The sequence below is a fragment of the Microtus pennsylvanicus genome, chromosome 7 (assembly GCF_037038515.1).
Source record: "Microtus pennsylvanicus isolate mMicPen1 chromosome 7, mMicPen1.hap1, whole genome shotgun sequence".
NCBI classification, from domain to species: domain Eukaryota; kingdom Metazoa; phylum Chordata; class Mammalia; order Rodentia; family Cricetidae; genus Microtus; species Microtus pennsylvanicus.
In genome coordinates, this window is record NC_134585.1 from 12,027,492 (window position 1) to 12,050,019 (window position 22,528).

The 22,528-nt window shown below is 39.6% G+C and overlaps 1 protein-coding gene across 5 annotated transcripts in view; it reads right to left on the reverse strand.

Annotated features, from left to right (window-relative positions):
- Nucleotides 1-22,528, reverse strand: part of Pcdh15 (protocadherin related 15) — a 595,973-nt gene that overhangs the window by 204,959 nt on the left and 368,486 nt on the right. For all 5 annotated transcript variants that reach the window (XM_075979991.1, XM_075979989.1, XM_075979992.1 and 2 more), the window contains exons 13-15: nucleotides 22,354-22,503; nucleotides 10,857-11,050; nucleotides 4,300-4,432 (exon numbers count right to left, since the gene is read on the reverse strand). In XM_075979991.1, coding sequence (XP_075836106.1) covers nucleotides 4,300-4,432; nucleotides 10,857-11,050; nucleotides 22,354-22,503 — 477 coding nt within the window. The remainder of the gene's footprint in view (nucleotides 1-4,299; nucleotides 4,433-10,856; nucleotides 11,051-22,353; nucleotides 22,504-22,528) is intronic.

Here is a 22,528-nt window from a genome sequence, read left to right on the forward strand (position 1 = left end):
CTTGACAGGCAAGTACTTGCAGATGAAGCTATCTCTCTGACCCCCCAAAACAACTTTGAAATGTGGATTTTGCTAGTAATTCAATTAAATTCGTTCTTCGTCACAAAATTCTTGAACCAGATGAGATGTGGAGGGAACAGCTAAGGCAGGAATGTGGAGCATTTGGTGATTCAGAGGAAGAAATGCAGCGTATGGAAAAGAGATGAGTAATTCTGAGCTGTCGGGCGAGAGACTACGAGAGTCATCCTTTATGTGTTTGATGAGAAGATGACGCAGGACAAACACCAATGTAAACTTCCCCTTTTCCCCAACGAATTTTTATTGTTGGGCTCTATTCTAACCACAATTGACATCTACATTGACCTGTGCAAGAAGACACGGGGCTGCTCTTCTATGCATAGTGGTATCAGAAAACACTGCTGTAAGTGCTGAGCTCAGTGCACATCTGTAATCCTTGCATCTGGGAAGATGAGAGGGGAAGATGATGAATTTGAAGCTAGTGTATAAGGCAACTTTGAGGTATCTCTTCTGCAATGTAAGATCTGCAAGTTGGGGTGGAAGAAGAGGGAGGAAGAAAAAGCCAAGTATGAAGTGAGGGAGAGAAGGGAAGAAACTTTTATCTTAATTTATTTTTCAATCCTTAATTCTTTTACAAAAGGACTTGAGAACATGGCTTTATTACTCGATAACAGTGAGTTTTTCTAAACTACTAGTCCTCTTCGAGTGAATTTTTTTTTACCTGTTTTTATGGAAGCGCCTGTTGTTAAATTGTAAATCAGAAGCAGAAATAAGGATAAAATAATTTTATCTCATTAAAAATAAGCATGAAGTTCACAGCTTGAGGAAAAAGAGTCAGGAGCAATTAGGTAGGAAAAACTGTTGTTTTAGACATGCTAAATTCAGATTCGTTCCTGCAACCTCCCTGGCATGTCAGAGTTCATGTCTGTGAGCTCACTGTTGTCTAAGGAACATTTATTATGTGGGACTAGGTTGTCACTGGGAAGAAGAAAGAGCATATGAATAGAAAATATCTAAAAATGTGTTTTATTTCAGATACTATGGCACCTGTCATTTATGGAGAAATGGCATCTTCAAACCTCATCTTCAGCTTTCATCAGTACAGTAATACATGAAGGAACTTGAAAGCTCAGAGAAGAGAAAATATTAAAGAAATCCACACAATACTGTCAGTTATCCAGTGCACACCTGCACCTGGTGCACAGTGTTCATGAATCATAAACTCAAGTGTCACCTTTGGGCAAAAGTACATTCTATTGTGTAAGAAATATTTATCAAACAAAAGGGGAGAAAATGAAAGAAGAGAGCAAGGACCTGAAACTTCTAGAGCATTTCAAATGTCAGCAAAACAAATTAGCACCTCTGACGGGCTCTGAGCTGCAGCGGGGCGCTTGTAGGACAGCTTGCGTTTAATTCAAACTGTTATAGGAAAGAATCAATTCTGTAGTGAGGTCAAGGCAGCAGGACGTTTTCTTCAAGACTAAAAATAATACTGCCTCCAGGCATGTGGGCTAAATTCCACAGCATCTTGAAACTATTGTTAAAGACTTTAAATATGGATAAAGATGAATGAAAAACATGCTTCAAGTCCACATACCAACTCTGGAAGGAAGAAAATCCTGCCTACCCCATGCTAACCCCAATCAGCATCAGAAAGTGAGAAACCAGAGGTCTGAGGGCAGTTTTCTTCTCTGGCATCCCATCCCTACAGTCAAATTAATATGCACACCAAGAGGAAACTACAAGCTTCCCAAATACCCTTAGGCAGAACGAAAAGGACAAACTGAAAACTAGGCACGGTCTGGAACAAGGATCATGGATGTCCCTAGATTTTAGGTAAAACAGATTCTCCTCTCCTGAAGCAAATCCCTTACCACCCCAGGCTTTTCCTTCTCTTTTTATGTTGGGTGGCATTGCCACCTATGAAGAAAGGGTAAGGACAGAGAGCTGCAGGCACCATTGTGCCTCGTCTTGCAAGATGGTGGAGGAGGAATTTGATGGATACTTTTCAACTTAGAGGTCACGAGTTTAAACCGTGTCTCAGTGGATTATGAACGAAAGAGGTTAGTGGTCTATGAAAACCCTCGATGATGACACTCTTGCTCCCTCTTCTCCAGTCTGCCACCACAATTGTGTTCTTTCTTTCGCTTCTTCCAGCAACACAAAGAAATGAAATGTCATTGCAAGTATTTTTTTCCAGACTTTGTGCCAAAGAAATGTGAGATATGAGGAAGGCAAACTCGATTCATCTTGGATGCCCAGTTAGTGTTATTCTCCTATAATAAAGATTCTAGATCTTCCTCAGATTTATTGACATTAAAGCCAGGCTACTTTTTATAAGTCAAAGTTATGACTTATCTCATACAAGTTATATTAGAAAAGGGAACATTGTGAGGGAAGACTTCATTATAAACTATGGATAATTTCTTGACCTGAACATTAAAAATTTAAGATTTATCATGTTTTCCATTTCCTTTTGTTTTGCTGAATAATTCCTCATAGATGTAAGTTTTGTTTTCATTATTTCATTTCAGTGAATGCAAATTAACATTTTATTTCCCATTCTATACCTTTATAATAATATGTATAGGTGTTTGGTCTAGCTGAAGAAATGTTATATCTTTAATTCACCTATTAATATTCTTGACATTTTATTATTACTGATACTTTTACTTGTGAGTAATTTTATTACACATACTATTAATTATTAAATAATAAAAAGGGAAACTTCAGACTTGATGAAGAAAAGCAGTAAAATAGATATTAAAGGAAAATTCCAGACGTGTTTGGGAATACCAACAAAATTCTGGCATCTGAGTAGCCATAGGATGACCCTGCCATCGAGAGTGTGGAGGTCAGAGGGCATAAGGACATAAGGACTTTGAGCAAAACCTAGCTGTGTCCTGTGTTACCATAGTCAAGAGTACAAGTTGAGGCTGGGATTCTCCTCAGCGTATTATTTTAATAAATAAATTATAAATTAAATTAATAAATGTCTCAACGTAAAGTGCAGCATCCTGAATACTTATCATAAACTGGGCCATTTCCAAACAGCACAAAGACAGATAATGTCTGTCCTATGAACAGATAAAGTAATATGATTATTTTTCATCTTTTTAAGGAAAATTATTAATATTTGTGGGCATTAAAATTGTGATGTATATTATGACATTTTCAACACAACATACAAACATATACACATACATAAACGCAGAGATACACAAACATAGACAATACACATACACATGCATATACACATTCATATACACATTGACACATAGACAGAAACATAAACACACTAACACGCTCACACATGCAAACACATACAGACATATACACACATGCACATACACTAACACAAATACACACACACACACACACACCTAACCACCTGACTATACTTTGCTTAGATTGACCCTTCTTTTACTCTTCACTAAAAAACACCTTCTTCTTTAATGTCACACAAAGACAGAGATGTAGGAAGATACTTTTACATCTGGTTTGCCTATGAGAGAAAAAGTGACATTTCACCTTTTTTTTTTTTTCTCTTGAGCCCCCTTCTTTATACACCAACTCCTCTTCATATAGTTCTTTCTGATACCATAGCCACGATTGTTTAAACCCCGGAGATAATTATTGACATCATGAAGCTCCCTATTCAGTCAAAGGTTTACCTGTAGTAGTTCAGTATGCCTTGGTCCGTGACATGTCAATACTGAAAACCTAGCTATACTTTTACAAGAATATTCTCTGCCAGGAACCTTGAGCTGGACATAGAAGCATCATCTCAAAGCATCCTTTTCATATAAATGAGCACACTGAAACAGTCATCAAATCAGATCTGTGGCCATAGGGCCAAAACGAAGCTTGCCTCAGACTCTGAATGCCACCATAAGCCCGGTATGACACTGCAGCCAAAATAAGCCCAGCTGGGGAAGCCAGGACGATGGTCAGCTGTACTCCTCAGCTGCAAAGTACTAGCTACTCAAACACACACTGCCGAGCCCTTCATTTTTTCCCGTGAGCATAGCAACCAATCCCTGCCAGTCTGTGTGAGGTTTTCAACTGCAAACCGTGAAACAGATCAGTTGCGGGCCATCCCGCCCAGCATCCACTTGCTACTTGCCTCTGGCCTTCCTCCTCTGAGAGAAATGTCATTCACCAGAACATAAGTAGGTGTGCAAGGGCTTCCACCCCGCGCCATATACACTCACGGGTTATCACACGGGGGCATCGGGCATATTCCACACAGCAACACACATATTCGTATCCTAGGCACACCTGTAGATTTAATAAAACAGCGCCGATCCTCATGGCTTCGCTGACTTCCAGGCTGTACATCAGCTGCGGGAAGCGGGGAGGGCTCTGGTTGTTGGGAGGCAGCACCTCGATGTACACCGTGCAGATGGAGTGCCTGCCAGAGAAAAGGGAGCAGGGCGTTTAATGACCCCTGCTACACCGAAACTTTGAAGGCAGGTTTTATTTGTCTGCTGTGTTTATAGGACAAGAAATTTCAACTTTTATAGAAAGCAGTAAAATCATAAAAGAATAAAACAGTAATAGTTACCTGCCAAAATATAACGCCTTTGTGAAATTAGTGTAGTAAAAGAAAAAAGATTTGCCTCCGGTACCTGTTCCTACTACTTAGATGAATAGTGGAAGTTAAACACAGTGGCTGAAAAACGGAGCTAACAAATTGACTTGCCTCAGCTGATGGCCTATTTTTAATCCTATTTTTTAATAGCAACGCAAACAAACAAACAAAATCTTGGTGTAAACACTTGGCAATAAAACTTGTCCTTCAGGTTTTCTTCCAATTAAACCAGATGAAGGAGCATTGAGTAATTCAACACATAGCTACACATATGAACACACATGTGCCTATGTGCATACACCCTTATACACACACACACACACACACACACACACACACACACACACACACTCGGGGGGGGGAGAACAAAGAAAGAAACAAGGGGCTGTATTTTATTAGTGTTGTCTTGAACATCTAACATTAATCACTTACTGTGAATTTTTTTTTTTTTGGTTGAATGTCAAATCGGGTGAATAGGTGAATTCATGGTAATAAACCTGGAAATGTTTTAAATTCTTGAAAATAAAATGAAAAACTGAAAATTACCTTTAGTTAAAGCCCATAATGAGGGAGAATTTTCATGAAGGGAATGAAGTTCCTTCATGATCGTGAGTAAAATTTTTACTATTTTCACATCGATTCTTTTAGCATCTTTGAACACTGGATTTTAGACAATGAAAGTTGAAGAATCAAGGTTTTTGAGGCTGATAAGGTTTTATAAAGAGAAATACTGACAAAATAGATAAATGGAACACGTGAATTTACAGGTCTGGTCCTTTACCAAGAAATGCATGCAGTATTTTATAGGAACATACTCTGCTTCCTGAAATGTAGGTTTCAGGTACTATTTTTTAAATTATATTTTTAAATTTAAATTTGAAATGCTTTAGTGGTAATTCCTGTTTAGGGACTAGAATTTTCTTATTTTTTTTAAAACAGTAAAACCAACCAACCAACCAAACAAAAACCCTTAATAACGTACTCCAATGACACATTTTTTTCTGGGATTAACTAATCTGTTTTGCTTCTCAGATGTTTTCAGTGCAGACTGCAAGCACTGAGAGCTGACTGGCAGCTTGTCCATCCATAGCGCACATGGGTAGGAGTTGCCGAGGTCTGTGCAGACAGATCACATGCACTGTCAAGCATTGCTATTAAACTGGGGTCACCTTAACACACTTATTACTTCTATTTATTGTGATATGGTTCCAAATACACTCATTTTAAGTTAAAATACATCAGAGTTTTACAATCAGTTCAAGTGTCTGAAGTCATTATCTCCGTCTTATATTTTGTGAAAATGCCCTCACAAAAATGAGTCAATTTTTTCTTATCGATATAAATTCAGCTGGAGATATAAATAAGAGTCAATAATTAAAATTTAGCCTTTAAGGGTACATTAAGATGAACTAAAGCAGGAGGTCTCAGCTTGTGGGTCATGACCCCTTTGGCAAACTCTAGAACCACAAATAGATTATGATTCACAACATTAGCAAAATTACTGTTGTAGCCATGAAAATGATTTTATGGTTAGGGGTCAGCACAACACGAGGAACTGTATTAAAGGGTCACAGCATTAGGTAGGTTGAGAATCACTGAGTTAAAGTAATAGCAAATCATTATTCACAAGCCTGTAAGTGTTCCTACAAAACTCAAATAACAGATGGCTACACAGACTTTCTTTCCTGTTGTTTATTTGTTTGGGTTTTTGTTTGTTTTATTTTGTTTTATTGTTTTTGTTTTTGTTTTTAAGACAGGGTTTCTCTGTGTTGCCCTGGCTATCCTGGAACTAACTCTGTTGACTAGGCTGACCACAAACTCAGAGGTCTGCCTGCCTTTGCCTCCTGAGTGCAGGAGTCAAGGTGAGTCTCAGAAATTGGTAGCTGTTGTTGGTTTTGTTTGTGCTTTGTTTTTTTTTTTTTTTTTTGAGATAGGGTAGCTGTTGTTATTTGTTTTTGAGAACTAGTCTGACTACTTCACCCAGATTGGCCCAGAACATTCGTCTTTGTTGGTCTTGAGTTAATGCGAGTCTCAACCTTTAGCATGTTGGGATTATGTTTGTAAACCACCATCCCCACACCAATTGTCAGATTTTGTAGCTGGATAATGCTTTACTGGGTTATTGTTGCCCCCCCCATGTGACCTTGGGCAGAGACAGAGGACAACTCTGGTCCATAGTGACTGCCTTTCCCCTGTTCTTTCTCCAGACCTTTCTATCTATAATTCAGGGATTTGGATTGCTAGTCATGCTCACAACACCTCCTCAGGATTTATCTCCCAGGCTTGTTTTGGGAAGATCATATTTTAGCCTGCACCTCTTTCATCCGTCCTATCTTGGCACTCTGTTGTGGCGTGTTTAATAAGTACCAGTCTTTTTGAGGGTTACTGCTTTTAAAAATGAGATCTCCTCTTTATCCCTGATGTCAGCATAGTGTCATAGGAAGCATGCCTAAAATTGAATGCCTATAGCATTAACAGTAAAACGATGACTTAATGCTGTAATAAACAGCAATCATTCAACAGCACAGTTTAAGCACACAGTAAAACAGGGCAGTTGCTAGGTAAATAATAACATTTTATGTGAGTATTTCATATTCACATTTATAGCCAGCCCTAAATGCATAAAACCAAGCTTCTTTCTATCCATATTTTATTTTGGTAATAGGGCAAGTATGATGCAAATAAGTTTCCATTTCAAAAAAATGAAAATCATGGGGCCTTATTATTCTTATTCTGTTGACTAAAAGGTCAAAGCAGAACAAAAGAGGTAATGAATTTCTAAGGCAGTTTTATGACTTAAAAAGTCAAGTTGAATCACTGAATTTGACTAGCTTAGTTTATAATTTTAAATAATTGCAGAACAAGTGACTGAATTAAAGTTACTAAGCTCATTACCAACTACAGATAAAATAAAAGAGCTCTTGAATTCCTTCGGTCTCATAAGAACATATTTTATAAAGTGTATTGGAGAGGTTTTCTTTATTTATCTGATGGCTGTGAATATGAAAGGTCCTTGGTTTGTTACAAATGATGATGTCTTATTCCAAACCCTAAAGAATTTGAAGTCTTGGATTTAGACTATGAAATTCCAGTATTTAATTAGTTATGCCATAACTGAAACTTCATCCATGATGAAGTGTATATGTTTGTGGTAAGGGACAAATAAAATATTAATAAAGCAAAGCCAGAAAGATGAACCTAATGCACTTTGACTTAGGAAACATCATAATTTATAAAGAAAAACTAGCCTAACTTTGTATCACTATGATAATAATTTACACAATTGTGCTTATGCAATTATATATGGCTACTTGTTTCTATAATAAAGATGACTGGTATTTATATTACTTTCTTTGCAAGATTTTAAACAGAGAAGTCACAGTGGGTTTTCTTTTATCCCTTCCCCATTAGCAACTTGCTACGAAATCTATATTTATAGTTCACTGCTTATATTCCATTTTGCTATCTTGGCAGAAAATGCAGACATCTCCAGAAGCAGAAACTTCTTATTTCTGTCCAAAACAAGAGAACACTTATCAGAAGATGGGAGCAGAGTTTTCAGAGGCAACACACAAGGCTTCCCAGACAGAGGGAACATTCATGCAGCCAGAGGAATAAACACATAAGGCTTCCCAGACAGAGGGAACATTCATGCAGCCAGAGGAATAAGCACACAAGGCTTCCCAGACAGAGCGAACATTCATGCAGCCAGAGGATAAACGTTGCACAATCTGAGAGAGAAGTTGCTGACACTGGAGTGTACGGTCACTCAGTACCATCAAGTCTGAACTTCATTTCGATGGTGGGACAGGCAATACACTGAAAGCAGGCCACTGACATGGTCAAATGTTCCGAGTTTCCACACAATGTCCTGCCTTCCCCGCATATGTCTTTGCCTTTGTTTCCTCCCTGACATTTCCCATCATTTCTGCACCTATGTCTATAGCCCCAGCAAGACCTTCTTAACTTACTTTCATTTCCTGTATTTCCTCCAGAAGACAAGGAATTTGGGGAACCCAGTATTTTTTTTTTCAAAATCGAAGATTCTTTGTCATATCTTTATTACTATGTACAATTATTTTAAAGAACATATATTCACAGTGGAAAAATTTCTACTGGAGAACATTATTTATTCATGGGTTAATTAAGTACTAAGTTGGGTTCCATGACAAAAAAAAATAAAAATATAAGAGGCTACCATATCATGTGTCAATCATTTTATGGTCATTTTTATGAGGAGCTGTTGGGATTAGAACTGTTTTCATATCTGCTGGTAGTAATAATTCATTCCAGGATTTAATAATATTTACTCAACTTCATTAAACTAAATAAATATATTAACATACACCACTAGAGTAAATGATGCTTTAATCTTAGGACTTTTTTTTAATCCTTTGACTTATAACTGCAGTTTTGCTCTTATCAAAGAAAGCCCTGTAACAGAAAATAAAAATAAAAAAGACAAAACCTAAGAATCCAGCAAAGGATTTCTACCGGTCTCACTCTGAACTTCTGGACGTTTCCCTAGGACTGGAGCAACTGAAACTTGAAGCCATTTTATACGGGGCATGAGATCCCATACCAATCAAATGTACAAATTTGAGTTGCCAAACTGAAAAAAATAATATTACGGAGAATGCCTCCATTTCTGATTTTTGCTGCCAAGTGTTTCACTGTTATCACTTAACGACATGTATATTCCACTGTGGCTGGTGGTTATACTCTTATACTGGTAACTTTCAAATATCATCTTCCCTTCAAAGGAATCACTGAGAGCAAAGGCTTCCAAGTCCTTAGCTCACTTACCAACTCGATTTGAAGGCTTAAATTCCCCCACAGAAACAGTGGATATCATTACCCAGCAGTAAGCATTACATCATTCCCACAGGTAGAGAGAGCATGTGTGGATTTTATTCTCTGCTGGCCCCAAGTGATGCCTGAGGATTATGTTGGTGATACAGTGGTGACACCGCTGGCTTCCACGGGATGTCTTATGTCTGATGACAGATTATATGGCACTCTTTTAGCATCCAACCCATTTAAAAAAATAAAATGGAGACTGTTGTCATTGATAAGACAGACACTCCCTTCTGAAGATGACACGTGCTTGAATGCCATTTTACTTGAGTAAAATCCTTTCACTGAACTAGCTTGCTTGGGAAGAGTTGAGCAATCTGCACATAGGAGAGGAACAAGTTGAGAATCCTCTGCTATTCCTCATTAAGTATAGAAGGAACTCCACTCTGAGGTTTGCTCTCTGCATTTTCAGTTGATCATGGTCGACTGTGGTCCCAAGGTAATAAAAGAAAAAACTGGAATAAAGAATTGCTAAATTTTAAATTGTGTATTATTCTGAGCAGCACAGTGAAGTCGGCTTCTCCCCTCTCTTTTCTGTTTTGACAATCAATCAGCCATTCTTCCTATACCCCTGCTGCTTATATAATACATCCTCCCTTACATCCTTCCATTCATGTAACATCTGTCTGGTGGTATTTGTATTTTTTAATGGGCAGCCTATATATGGCGGTTCTGTTGAACTTGTCCACATTGGGTTTCACAGTCTAAGTTGATGAGGATGACTGACCAGGTCATCCTCAAGAAGGCACCAGATCTCATTACAGATGGTTGTGAGCCACTGTGTGGTTGCTGGGAATTGAACTCAGGACCTTTGGAAGAGCAGGCAGTGCTCTTAACTGCCGAGTAATCTCCCCAGCCCTTTTATTTAAAAAGGACTCCCAAGTGTAAGTATGTGATGCTGGCAATGTTTTCCTATTACATTGCTATAATAATTGGCTTTTATCATGAATGTTACTATATTACAGTTCCTCATTTATAAAGTATATTAAAAACATGAGAGCATAGTTAGAAAACAGCATACATGCATACAAAGTCAATGCTTCAATAATCCCGTTTGTGAGTGATGTCCTGATTGCTCACTGGAGGTGAGCCTATTCCCTGCAAAGAAGGGAGCGACACCGCAATCCATGGGGTGATTTAAAACTCTTACATCATAGTAACTATAACATATCGACACATGTAAATCAGGCCACAATTATCCAGTACAACAATGTCTTCAACTGAAAAAAATAAGTATTATAAAATAAACTGAAGAATATAAAGGCCTTTTATGAAAGTTTAGCTGAAAATAACAAACGGTGACCTTTTTATTGTAGCCCCTTTTAATATTGATAGTGAACAAATATAACATTTTTTTCTAAAGACTATGGGACCTAGTGGGAGTCACCTTCTCTCTGCGGGCGGGGCGTTGTCCGAGGCCTGCACTGTGAGTGCATAAGTCCGGCCCACGATCAGCTCCACTCCTGGTGCAATGCTCACTAGCCCCGTGGTCCTGTTGATGACGAAGTCTCCCTGGGCGCCCACCAGGATTTCATAAGAGATCTCCCCATTAGAGCCTTCATCAGCATCTACTGCCGTCAGCTGGGATCGAAAAAGCACAACACAAACCCGGTTAGGATTCAGGCTCTCACTGCTGTGCCGCTTCCCCAAACACAAGGAGCTGATTTCAAAGCTGAAGATGCTATGGAGTGTGTTTGGTGTGCAAATGTGTCCACTGCTTCTGTGTTTTGCTGTGACACCAAGTCACTGCAGGAACCGGGATTGTTGTTTTGCCCCTTGGGACCGTGTTCAGAACAGTTTTTCAATATTGAAGACTATCTTTATTTTAATTTAATAAAAGGATAAAGGGAAGAAAGCCTTAACATAAAATTTAAGAAGTTATTCTTTTATCTTATCTCTCATTCTTTACACATGAACACATATCCCTACGGTCTGAGACCAGGACAAAATACAAGGGCAAAGTCTGCTTTATTTCCACTGTGCTGCTGCCGATTGGCTTTCCCATCCCGTGTTCTCCGGCCTCATAACTTCTTCCCACTGCCTTACAAAGGACTGATAAAGCCCACACTACAAAAACCATTTTCTTGTAAGAAAAGAGAATTGTTTTCAGAGCTACAAAGATAGTGGCACACAAGCAAACTATAATATGCACACATTCAAAACCACTTGCAGACAACTGGTGCTTATTGCTTACAAGAGGAGAATGACCATTTTTAATCCCATAAAGCAATAGTTGTTTATTATATTAAACAAGGTGCCTCCACTTCTTGACAGATGCACATTTACAAAGGAGAGAAGGGATAACCCTGGCAGATGTTACTAACATGCAGTTCACAGGCATTCAAACAATCCTGTTTTCACCCAGAGCAGTCTGTGAAGGGAATAAGAATATGACCTCCTTTACCTGGGAAGAAAAACAAATTTGTCTTTTGGATATGGACGGCACATTCCTTTGACCAGCTAGCCCTTGTGCCTCTTCCCTGGTCCCTTTTTCTTGTGCTGTTAATACCTGTCACTCTGAAGTCCCAGATCTTCAAAGTTCCTTTGGGACTTTGGTCACCTCTGGTGCATATTGTTTGAGACAATGTGCATGTTGTGCATTTGCCTTGAGACTTCCAATGCAGTCCCCTGGGAGGCAGTGTTAACAGACGACCCCTGTTTAATAGCACCAGGAAATGCAAACAAATTCTTCGCATGCCCATTTACAGCTGCCTAAGGAGACCTGCGGCACATGTTGTAATTCTGATTCTATTTTATAAGGGACTGGAGAGAAGGCTCAGTGCTTAAGAGCAATTGCCACCATTCCAGAAGACCTGGGTTCAAGTCACAGCACCTACGTGATGGTGAACCACCAGCTGTAATTCTAGTACCAGGGGTCTGTTGCATGTACCAGGCATGCAAATGATGGACATATAGCATGGAAGGAAAACACTCATACACATAAAAATCTATTTCAAAACTGTGGTGTGTGTGTGTGTGTGTGTGTGTGTGTGTGTGTGTGAGAGAGAGAGAGAGAGAGAGAGAGAGAGAGAGAGAGAGAGAAAGAGAGAAAGAGAGAGAGTAGTGTATAGATTAGAGGACTACTTTCAGTAACTCATTTTCTCCTTCTCCAGGCTGTCAGGCTTGACTGAGAGTGCCTTGACCCACACTGGTCCATATATCTTGCCGGCCCTCTCATTTTTAATTATTTTTAATTATTCACTGCACTTGGAGTAGTGACGGGCACAGAAATAGCAGCAACAAAAATAGCGAAGACAAAAGGAAAGTTAGAGACTGGCATTAAGGATGCTCCATCCAGAGATTGGTATTTTAGGTAGACAGATGTGCCTGCCACAGAAAAGATATTTCCTGAAATGAGTCCGGGACTTACGTAGGCAAAGGAGAAGGGAGCTATTTGTAGAAGCAGTCAAATGAACGATGTGTATTTGGAGAGACCTGGTCCTGTCATCCAAAGTCGTGATCTTCGGTGTGAGGATAAAATTAGAGCATTAGAGGGTGGGGACTGAGGAGGAAATATCAGTTTTGATTATAGTAAATCACTTACACAAAATGTCTTAGGAAATCTTAATTAAAACTTAGCTCAAAGTGGATTCAATATTAACATTTTTCTAGGGAATTAAATTGGCTAAAGAGATTTGATGATAAATGGCACTGCATCCGTTTATGAAGAGGAGCTGGGAGTGTGCTTTGGGGACACAGGTATTATGGATGGTCTTATTTAACATTTTTATAAATGAGGTTGGAAGGGAGGCACGGAGAGATGATAATTAAATTGAGGATGGCACCCATGTGGGAGGAGCTATAAATATCAGACAGGGCTACAGAACACAGGTGGTAAGAAGTTGCCTAAATCTGCAGCCAGCTTGCCACAGAAGAGATAACCTACTCTGCCAACACTGCAACTAACCCCTCAGAAGCTCGCCATCTGAGGAAAGTCTAACAAGTGAAGAGAGGGGCTGGATCTATGTTTAAGAGACTTAAAAAGTTTCAGATAATCTTGGCCTTCTCATTTCCTTAGTTTCGAGTCGTAAGATAACTCAGAGCTGACATCATGTTTGCACATTAGCAAACATTATTTGAAGAAATTATCGGTAGTTTAGGGTTAGATTGGTCGGACGTCCCCACTAGTATTACCATTGGACTGCCTCTCTGAGTGCCCAATCAATAGCAACATTCTCCTGCATAAAACTGAAAAACGCAACACATTTCTTTTAAATTCTCGGCAAAGGTTTGCTGTGGGGCTCTGCATTGTGGGGTTGGGCAGAACGAGAGATGACACCTTGCCAGCTCAGGTGCTCACTGCCATGACAACGTAAGTGATTTCTGTTCAAAGTCATTAGCTGAGGGTGCGAGAAACACATTTCTATCATGGGTGGGGAGAGCTGCCTCATGAATGAGAAGAAGATGTAGAGAAGACCGAGTATAGGAAGACACCAGTGTAAGATCTCGGATGGAGTGAAAGCTAAACCTGCTATTTTAATACTTGAAATAAGTTTAATAATGTCATGATGAATTTGGAATCATTTATCTCTTTTCCATGAAGTTTAAGCCTGCCTTCTCATAATTCTGTCCTGCTATTTTTAAAATCTATGTATTCCAGGGATGCCCAGCCTGATTTGAGCATTGATGCTATGTTTTCCTGGGCATCCTGGGTTAGCTATAATCCGAGGCTCTGTCTTTCAGTGAGTAGTTTATCAGTCCCCAATCCGTTTCTGTGTGATGATGACACTCAGCTCCTATAAGGCACTGTACTGAGGCTGAAGCCTGGAGTTGGGGACATTTCTGCTGGTCCTGTCTACCCTGAGGTGAGACAAGCTTCCACACAGAGAAAGCAGGTCCACGAATTAAAGCCATTTTGTGGAAGCAGAGAACCAAATCCTAAAGGTTGTCTTCTGACCTCCACAAGCTTGTCATGGTGCACATACCCACGCACATACACTCACATATACATATAAATAATTAAATGTAAAGTTAAAAATAAACATTAAATAGCTCTCTTCCGTTCTTTGCCTCTTGGAACCATATTTCCTAACCAGAAGCTTGTCAGTCTCCCCAGGCGCCATTACTGGTTGAGTCTTTTCATTGGCTCCTACGGGCCCTTTGTAATAAGATTTTAATTTATTTTTATCTTCTCAGTGTTTAGTTCCACTATGTATGTGTACCACACGCATGTCTGGTGCCTTCGGAGGCCAAAAGAGGGTAAGAGATAGCCTGGAATTGGAATCCAAGCTGCCATGTAAATGCTGGGAGCCGAATCTGGGTCTCCTGCAGGAACAGCAAGCACTCTTAAGTGCTGAGTCAGCTGTCCAGTTCCCATAGGATGAAACTATGGATGCCCTCTGCTGTGCTCTAAACTATGAACCATAACTTGGCATACCTGATTTGGCCAACAGTGTAGATGTGTAGATAAAAAGCTTTGACCAAATTATGAATAGTAAACAAACGACTAAGGATAATGACTTATTATTTGCCACATTATATGCAAACTCTTTTATATTATCGTTTTCTGGTGCGGTAACAAAGTGTTTTCCAAATTATGCAGCACAAATATTATTATTACTGACGAAGCTGTGCTCTAGAGACCTCATATGAGTGGAGGCAGTTTTAGAATGTTAACATAAGAAAATCTAAGGGTTTTTATTTTTATATGATGTGATTTTCATTGAGGAAACTTCTGCTTCTCTTAGAATTTCAGATTCCCCCCTGAGTGCTACTTATTTGAATCTTAACAGGAGACAAATTGGAATCAAACAATAGACCACAAGGGACAAAGGTAGACAAAAAAGATTGTATTGTGCTTCTGCCTGCTTCCAGCTAGGTCATGCTGAGACTCCCAATTTCTGTTTTGCATTTTAATGGAAGAGATTTCTCTGTTTCGTCCATTGTTTTCCTGTTTGGTCTGTTTCCGAGAAAACAAGGAAAATAATCCCTCAGGAATGACATCGCAAGGGCAAGGCATCGTCTTGCTGTTAAGGAATTTGTGAACTCCTAATTTCCTCAGAGAGTAGCTCTTTTGTTTATTTTAATTTAACAGAGCAAGATTTTACACACCAACACTCTACTATTGTATAACTGTGCTACGCATACATTGCTGCCTACTATAAAGTTCGAGTCATAAAATGAATATACTAGATTGTGGTTATCTCAAAACACAGAATTTTCCCTTTACAAAAAAAATCTATGTATCATATAATTAATATTTGAAACTATCCATTCTGATGTGTCAGTCTGTGTTTTCCCTGCAGAGGATTTCCCTTTTTTAAAATCCCGTTCCTTCCCTTGCGTCTGGCAAAGGAACTTTTTTAGTGCAAAGAGAAGCCTGTTGGAGCTAGGACTTTAGCAAGGGTGGTTTACAATATTGGCTAAAACCCTTTCCAGATGACTGAAAATCGCTTGCCTTGCTAATGTACGAGTGAAATATACAAATGAACAAGTGATACATCAGAGATGATTAAGGAAAACAAAATCCACGACACCTGTTGCAATGGCAAGGAAATCTTTACTGAAAAGTCTTAAAATAGTTGTGGAGACTTCTACAGTTGGTAAGAGAAGGCCAGCTCAGCTCAGTCCAACTCAAGAAGGAATTTAGAGTTGAAGAACAGAGGAAAGAGGGCAAATGCTGGACACTTATTAACAGGAGACAACAAAGGTAGGAGATCTTTTACCGGTGATAAGGGCAAGGGGTGGAAGAATTTGACCAGATTTCCAGGATGTAATCAATCACTCTTTGACCTGGGATTCTGGCTAATGCTTGGCTAGCCAGGCTGGAGGTAGAGCCCAGGGAATCAGTGCTATAGTATCATCCGAGTTGATGTGAATTGAGCTCAGCAAAGAAACATCATGAATATCCAAAAGTTTAAGTATCCCAAATGGTATAAAAACATAGATGGATCCATACTTCATAGACTGTGGAAAATGAAGAGAAAACTTTGAAAGCGAGAAGAGCATGCTCTTCCGTATAAAAAAGCAGCTAGGTGCAAGTTTACAGTTCACCACTATTTGATGGTGGAGAGCGGACCTGGAAGGAGAAATGTCCAGCTGCACTTTTCCTGTGGGTTTTGCACTGGGATGTGCTCATGGGCACAGACACCTCTGGGGGTGGCATGAACCACTGGGGCTGGTACTACAGTACTGATTCTCTGGCTCTCTAAGAAACAAAACTTTATACATGCAGGATGGTGTCTATTATGATAGCCAACCAGCCAAAATCAGAATCATCTGAGAAATGCTTTAAAGGTAATTTGCTGGAAATGTTGAGAAAAATCACATGGTATGTTAAATAATTGAAGAATGTCATGCTAAAAGGTCTGAAGTGTCTTCGCTGTAAGGGAGTATTCTTTTTTCCTTATGCAGCTAATAAAAATGAAATTTGCGTAGGTGCTGATCTCCAGGTCAGCAATGTGAGCTGAGAAAACAACCAAGCCTCATAAGGTAGATAATTATCTACAGAGACAGTGTCACCAGGAGAAGAATATATGTTGCAATTGGAAAAGAAACACATTGAGGGGTTCTGCCAATGCCAATAAAAGCTATAATCAGTAGAAGACAGAACTATTTTTTTTTCAGTGAAATGCAAATATTAGAAAACTAAGTGAAAGCTGCCTGAGGTTAACAGTGTGCTTATTGCAGGAAATTCCTACTGTTTTCTGGTTAAAATGCATTGTGGGATAAAACTTTTTTTAATATCTACTTTCATGCTCCAGATATCACATTCTTAATTTTGTGTTGATAGAAAAAGTAAATAAAATACCTTACATTCTGTGTCCACACATCTCAGAAGAATGAAAAGGTGACACCAAAAAGTCTTCTTGGCATTATTAAATGAGATTTCCTGTCTTGCATTTTTTCTTGAAGCTGCATGAACTTGGTCCTGGGTCTGATATACCAGGGGTCTCAAACTTGGAGTCTTTAGACCCAATATCATTTCTGCTGATTGGACAAATTGAGTCTTTGAGGCTTAAGAGTATAGCAGGCTACCAACTATGTCTCATCTGTTCAGTATAACAATCAAAGGTGATGGGCTTCTCAGTAGAGTATGTGTTTAACAATGTATAGCCCCCAGACATACAAAGATCATGAGTTACATGCCTGAGTAGAAGCAGCACATGCCATTCATTTCTTAGGAACTGTCAGAAAAAGAAAATAAGGAATGGGATTACGAGAAGACTTTATATTGTAGGGGTGCTTCATTTTCTCTGGCACTTTCAAAATCATTTAATAAAGTTTTACTGATTCACAAAACTCAGACTCTGAGACTGTAGTCGGAGGCCTGAAGTGCTCGGATGCTCTTGAGTTCTCTCACATTCAGCTTCCACTTTTATTATATTAAAGAAGGAGTTGTCGAACCAGGCTTTCATCATATCACTCCTGTAAGCAGCAACAGCCCACCTGTACCAGGATATTATAATTATATTATATTTACTAGTTTTTGAGGAAACCTCAGGTTTGCAAAGTCACATCTAAACTACTTTTCTAAGATCATTCTTCCTCGACCAACTGACGGATTAACTGACATACACACACACAGCAGTCTTAACTTGTACTCTGAAACATGCGCATTCAAAAGCAAATCAGGTACCCTGGAAGAGGTCATAATGGTCAGCTAGAAAGTCTTTAACAGAAGTGTTGTCACCCAAGACTCAAAGTCTGAGACTAATTGATAGAAGAGCCTTTAGCAATAACAGTGTTAGAGGGACAAGGCAAACTATATTTAATATAGTAAAAGCAAAGCAAATATCTCAGTCTCCTATCAATTTGAACTTTTCTCCAAGTAGACCTGTGTCCAGATGCCTCCCGCAGGTGTTACGCCTGTGCTCACCACAACCACCTCTGCAAGAGCACGCATTTGCCTTTGCTTTTGAGTGCAAAGCATCCTGCCATAGTCCCAGAGTCCCAGTTATCCGGGAAGATCTCCTACCTTCCACACCCTTAAGAGGTGTCACCGAGAGTGAGGACTCAAAGAAACGCTTTCGAGTCTGACATGCCAGAGGACACTTGAGGAGATGCGTGGCTCCATGAGAACTCAGCAGGGAGGCATGAGTGAAGTTTAGGTCGTGCAGCTCAGAGAGAAGGGCATGGAGAAAGAAGACGGATTGCTACAGCTGTGTGGACGCGTGCATTGATGCATACATCCAGATACTTTTGTCACCCAGGTGAATGAATGGAGTAGGGCAGCAGAATGAAGAGCTGGAGATATTCCTTAGCTCACAGAGTGCCCTTCTAGCATGCACAGTGACCTGAGTTCCCACCAGCCCCACATAAACTCGACATACTATAATCCTAGCATTCGCTATGTGGAGCCATGAGAAACAGGAATTCAGTGGTAGTCTGTTGTTCAGTGAGTTCAGGGTAGACTAAAGACCAGAAGAGTTCTGTCTGGGTATAGTGTTTAGATTCCAGCCTAGATATACAATGTTAAAGAGCTACTTTAAGACAACCAAAGTTTGGCTCATTAGTCATTCAGGCAAGATTCATGATGGTCTGTTAACAGTATCCAAGAATAAGGCCAACACATAGACCCATAGGTTCTAACCGAAACCTTTGAGATAGGTCTGGCTTCACTCTTCACATATAACCTTTCCATTTCCTATAGGCTATGCTAGGTACCACCTACTAAAATGACACTGCACTCAGAGATGAACCTGGGCTCTGGCAGGCCAAACAGTCTTAGACACACAGACAGTGACAGTACTGAACTTGTAGAGAAGACTTGCTTTTTGGGAGGGTGCTTGCTCTCACCTTTGCCTTGTAAGACCATAACTCATATGACATCAGGTTCTAAGCTACAAGCCAAATGCCTGCTGTCTGGCAGGTCAGGGGTGTCAGTGGTGAGAAGGGGGAGCATAGAAATGGGTCAGGACCTCACATAGCATTTGCAGACTGAATCTCTTTGCTTTATTTTCAAGTCTTCTCTCCCTGGGAAATCAATTTCATTTTTATCTCTAGTCTCTTGCTGGATGATTTACAGTCACACGGTTCTTTCTGCACGCACCAGGAATAACATTGCAAATACTAATTATGAACCTTAAATTCTTGGCTTTTAAATAATTAAAAAAAAACTTGAAGGCATATAGACACAAACAACAGTCTGTCTTCATAATCTGCATGGTTCAGGGAAATACACACAATATAAATCTTTGAATGCAAAGCAAGATCTGTTTTAGAAACAGATACATAAGGGAAATTAACTTTTGTAGACCTCAAATGCCGGAAATAAGCTTTTGATCCCCGAGGGCAAGCATTTTTGAGCTACGCTTCCCACATAATTACTCTCGTTTTCTTAGTTAAACTTTCCCATTCCCTGCCGGCTGGTTTTCTATATAAACTTCCTTTTATTTCTAATTACACCATTATAGAGATGAGAATCAGGTCTAATTAAATAAAAACATGAAAATAATTGTCATTCCCTTATCTGCTACCTTTGAAAGATGGCTTTTTAAAGAAAAATGTGCCCGGTTCACAGATTGACCAGAAATAAAGGATGCAGGCTTACGAGTCCCCATCCTGCACCTCCTTTCACAGACACCGGTTTCTGACACTCTTTTCTTTTGTCTCAAATACACATTCAGCACCTATTCTGTTAATCAACTACTACATCCAGGTACTATAGATATGCAAATGAACTAGTTACAGGTCTGCTCTAGAAATAATTGAGCTAGAACTAATCCCTCAGTATGAGATGGGCCACAGGAGTGTGTGGAGAACATTAGTGGATCAGTGCGAAGCCGGTCCTTCAGGATCACACACATAGGGAACATGCAGAGAGATTCTCACGCAGAATTGCATCATTCCCTTTCATATGACCCCAGAAACTCCCAGGCTGGAGAAGGAATAGATGGCTTCCCGCTCACACTGAAGAGTGTAAGTGGGCGATGACATTTCATCAGAACATGCATTTCTTGCACAGAAAATATTCCTGGTATGTGCTGGCATTGCGGCAGCAACTATAGAGAAATGGGTGATGAGCTCTGAAAGGTTGGCTCTGAGGAACAGAGGAAAACAAAGACATTTCGGATGCTTATAAGGGGCCTGGCTTTTAAATAGAGGGAAAGGTATACATAGAGTATGTATGTGTGTGCACATGGGCAGGTGTGTGTGTGTGTGTATCTGTGAACATGCACAGGTATATATGTGTGTACTACATGCACAGGTGTGTGAGTATAGATGTACACGTGTGAGGATACATGCAGAGGTGTTTGTATGTGAACATGTGAGCATGTAGATGCTCATTCATGTGCTTGTCTTTGTAGTTCGTGTGTGTACATGTATGTGTATGTCTGTGCGCATGTATGTGTGTCTATGTGCAGAGAGATCCATAGGTGTTTGTGCACACACAGAGACAACTGACATCCTGGTAGAAGCCCTTTCTCGCCACATCACACTGTTGGCGATGAAGCATTTTGCTTCTGAGATTCGAGCATAGGAGCTACTGAATTATCAGTAGCACACTAGTGATGACTGAACAACAGGATGACGGCTTAGGAGAAAAAGAAAGTGAGAGGACACAGGGAAGAGGGCAAAGCACAAAACCCATCCACAGGAAGAAAGGGATCAGGAGGAAGAAGTAATTCACGGAAATGAAGATGGAGTAGTTGGGATGGAGGCCAATTTAATGAAGTTAAATGAAGGAACAAGGACAATACCATGAAGACAATGCTGTACCCACAGGTGAGGCATTGGGCCAGTTTTCAAAACTTCCTGACCTATTTATCTCATGACAAACTATGCACTAACATTTAACACTACTTATTTTGTCATTATTCAGTACATATGAATAATTTACAATCATTTGTTGTCAGATATTGTAATGAGTATGCAGGATTGTGGCATCCCAGACCTGAAAGTGACTTAACATAATCAGGTCTAACCTTAGGGTCAGAGAAGGTCTAGGTTTCTTCATGGGTGTACAGCTAAACCTAGGGAACTGTGTTTCCAGTGCGAATCACCTATGTTTTGTCCTCTGAGATAAACATTCTGAGACTCTAAAAGGAAACTTAGAGGCTGCCTCTCTAGCAAGTTCCCCAGAAAAATGTAGAACAGATGGCTTGGAAAATATTAGAATCAACTATACTTTGGATTCTTAAAGATCCTCATAGATTGTTATGATCAAGTCTTTATGCCTTCTATTCAAAATAGTCAGAATACTAAAGGAATTTGCAATGACTTGTAATTATTTAAATGTGAAAAATAGAACAAATCGAGAACATAATTTTGTCTGATTCACATGTTTTCAAAAGAACCATTTACTATCTAATCTAAAATTTCTCTACTGTATTGATTTGATTTTACCCAGGTATGCAATATCTACTATGTCAATCTACCGATTTATTAATGCAATCTTTTATGTATGCCAACAAAGAAAGCTTAGCCCATTTCCACAACAGTGAAAGGTAATTTGAATATTTAAATTATGTGTGGAAACACTAATTAATCATTTTCAGTAAAATGAAAAATTTTAAAAACCCAAGCATCAGCAGGTCAAACGATTGTTTATATGCAATAGTTACTTCACATCCCATCTATATTGTAGATGTTCATTGTCAGTATGTCTGTGTGTGCGCGCGTGCACACGTGCATGTGTGCGTGTGGTGTATGAATGCATGTGTGCATGTACACACATTTCTTGATGTGGTTCAGTCCTATACCACGGTTTCTGGGCATCAAACATAGAACATGTGACTTGCGCACTCAGTGATTTTACCCACTGAGCTATGCTGTTGCCATCCCAGGATATTTATTTTTATTTGAAACACTAACACCAACTAGGAACTCTCTAAACCTGTGTTATTTGTGTGTCTGAAGCTAGTTTTCAATTCCCAGGGAGAGCAGTGAGTGGTGCCCCAGAAAGGCCTCCTGCAAGTAGACCTCACATCCAAGGGTGTTACCTGAATGACACTGTCTCCAGGACGCATGTCTGTGTAAACATAGACGTCATAGGAGATTTCGGGGAAGGTTGGTGTGTTATCATTTGCGTCCATCACTCGGATATTGACCACAACTGGTTCACTTTCTTGTACACCATCAAATGCTGTAATCTGTGCAGAAATAGAATACACTTAG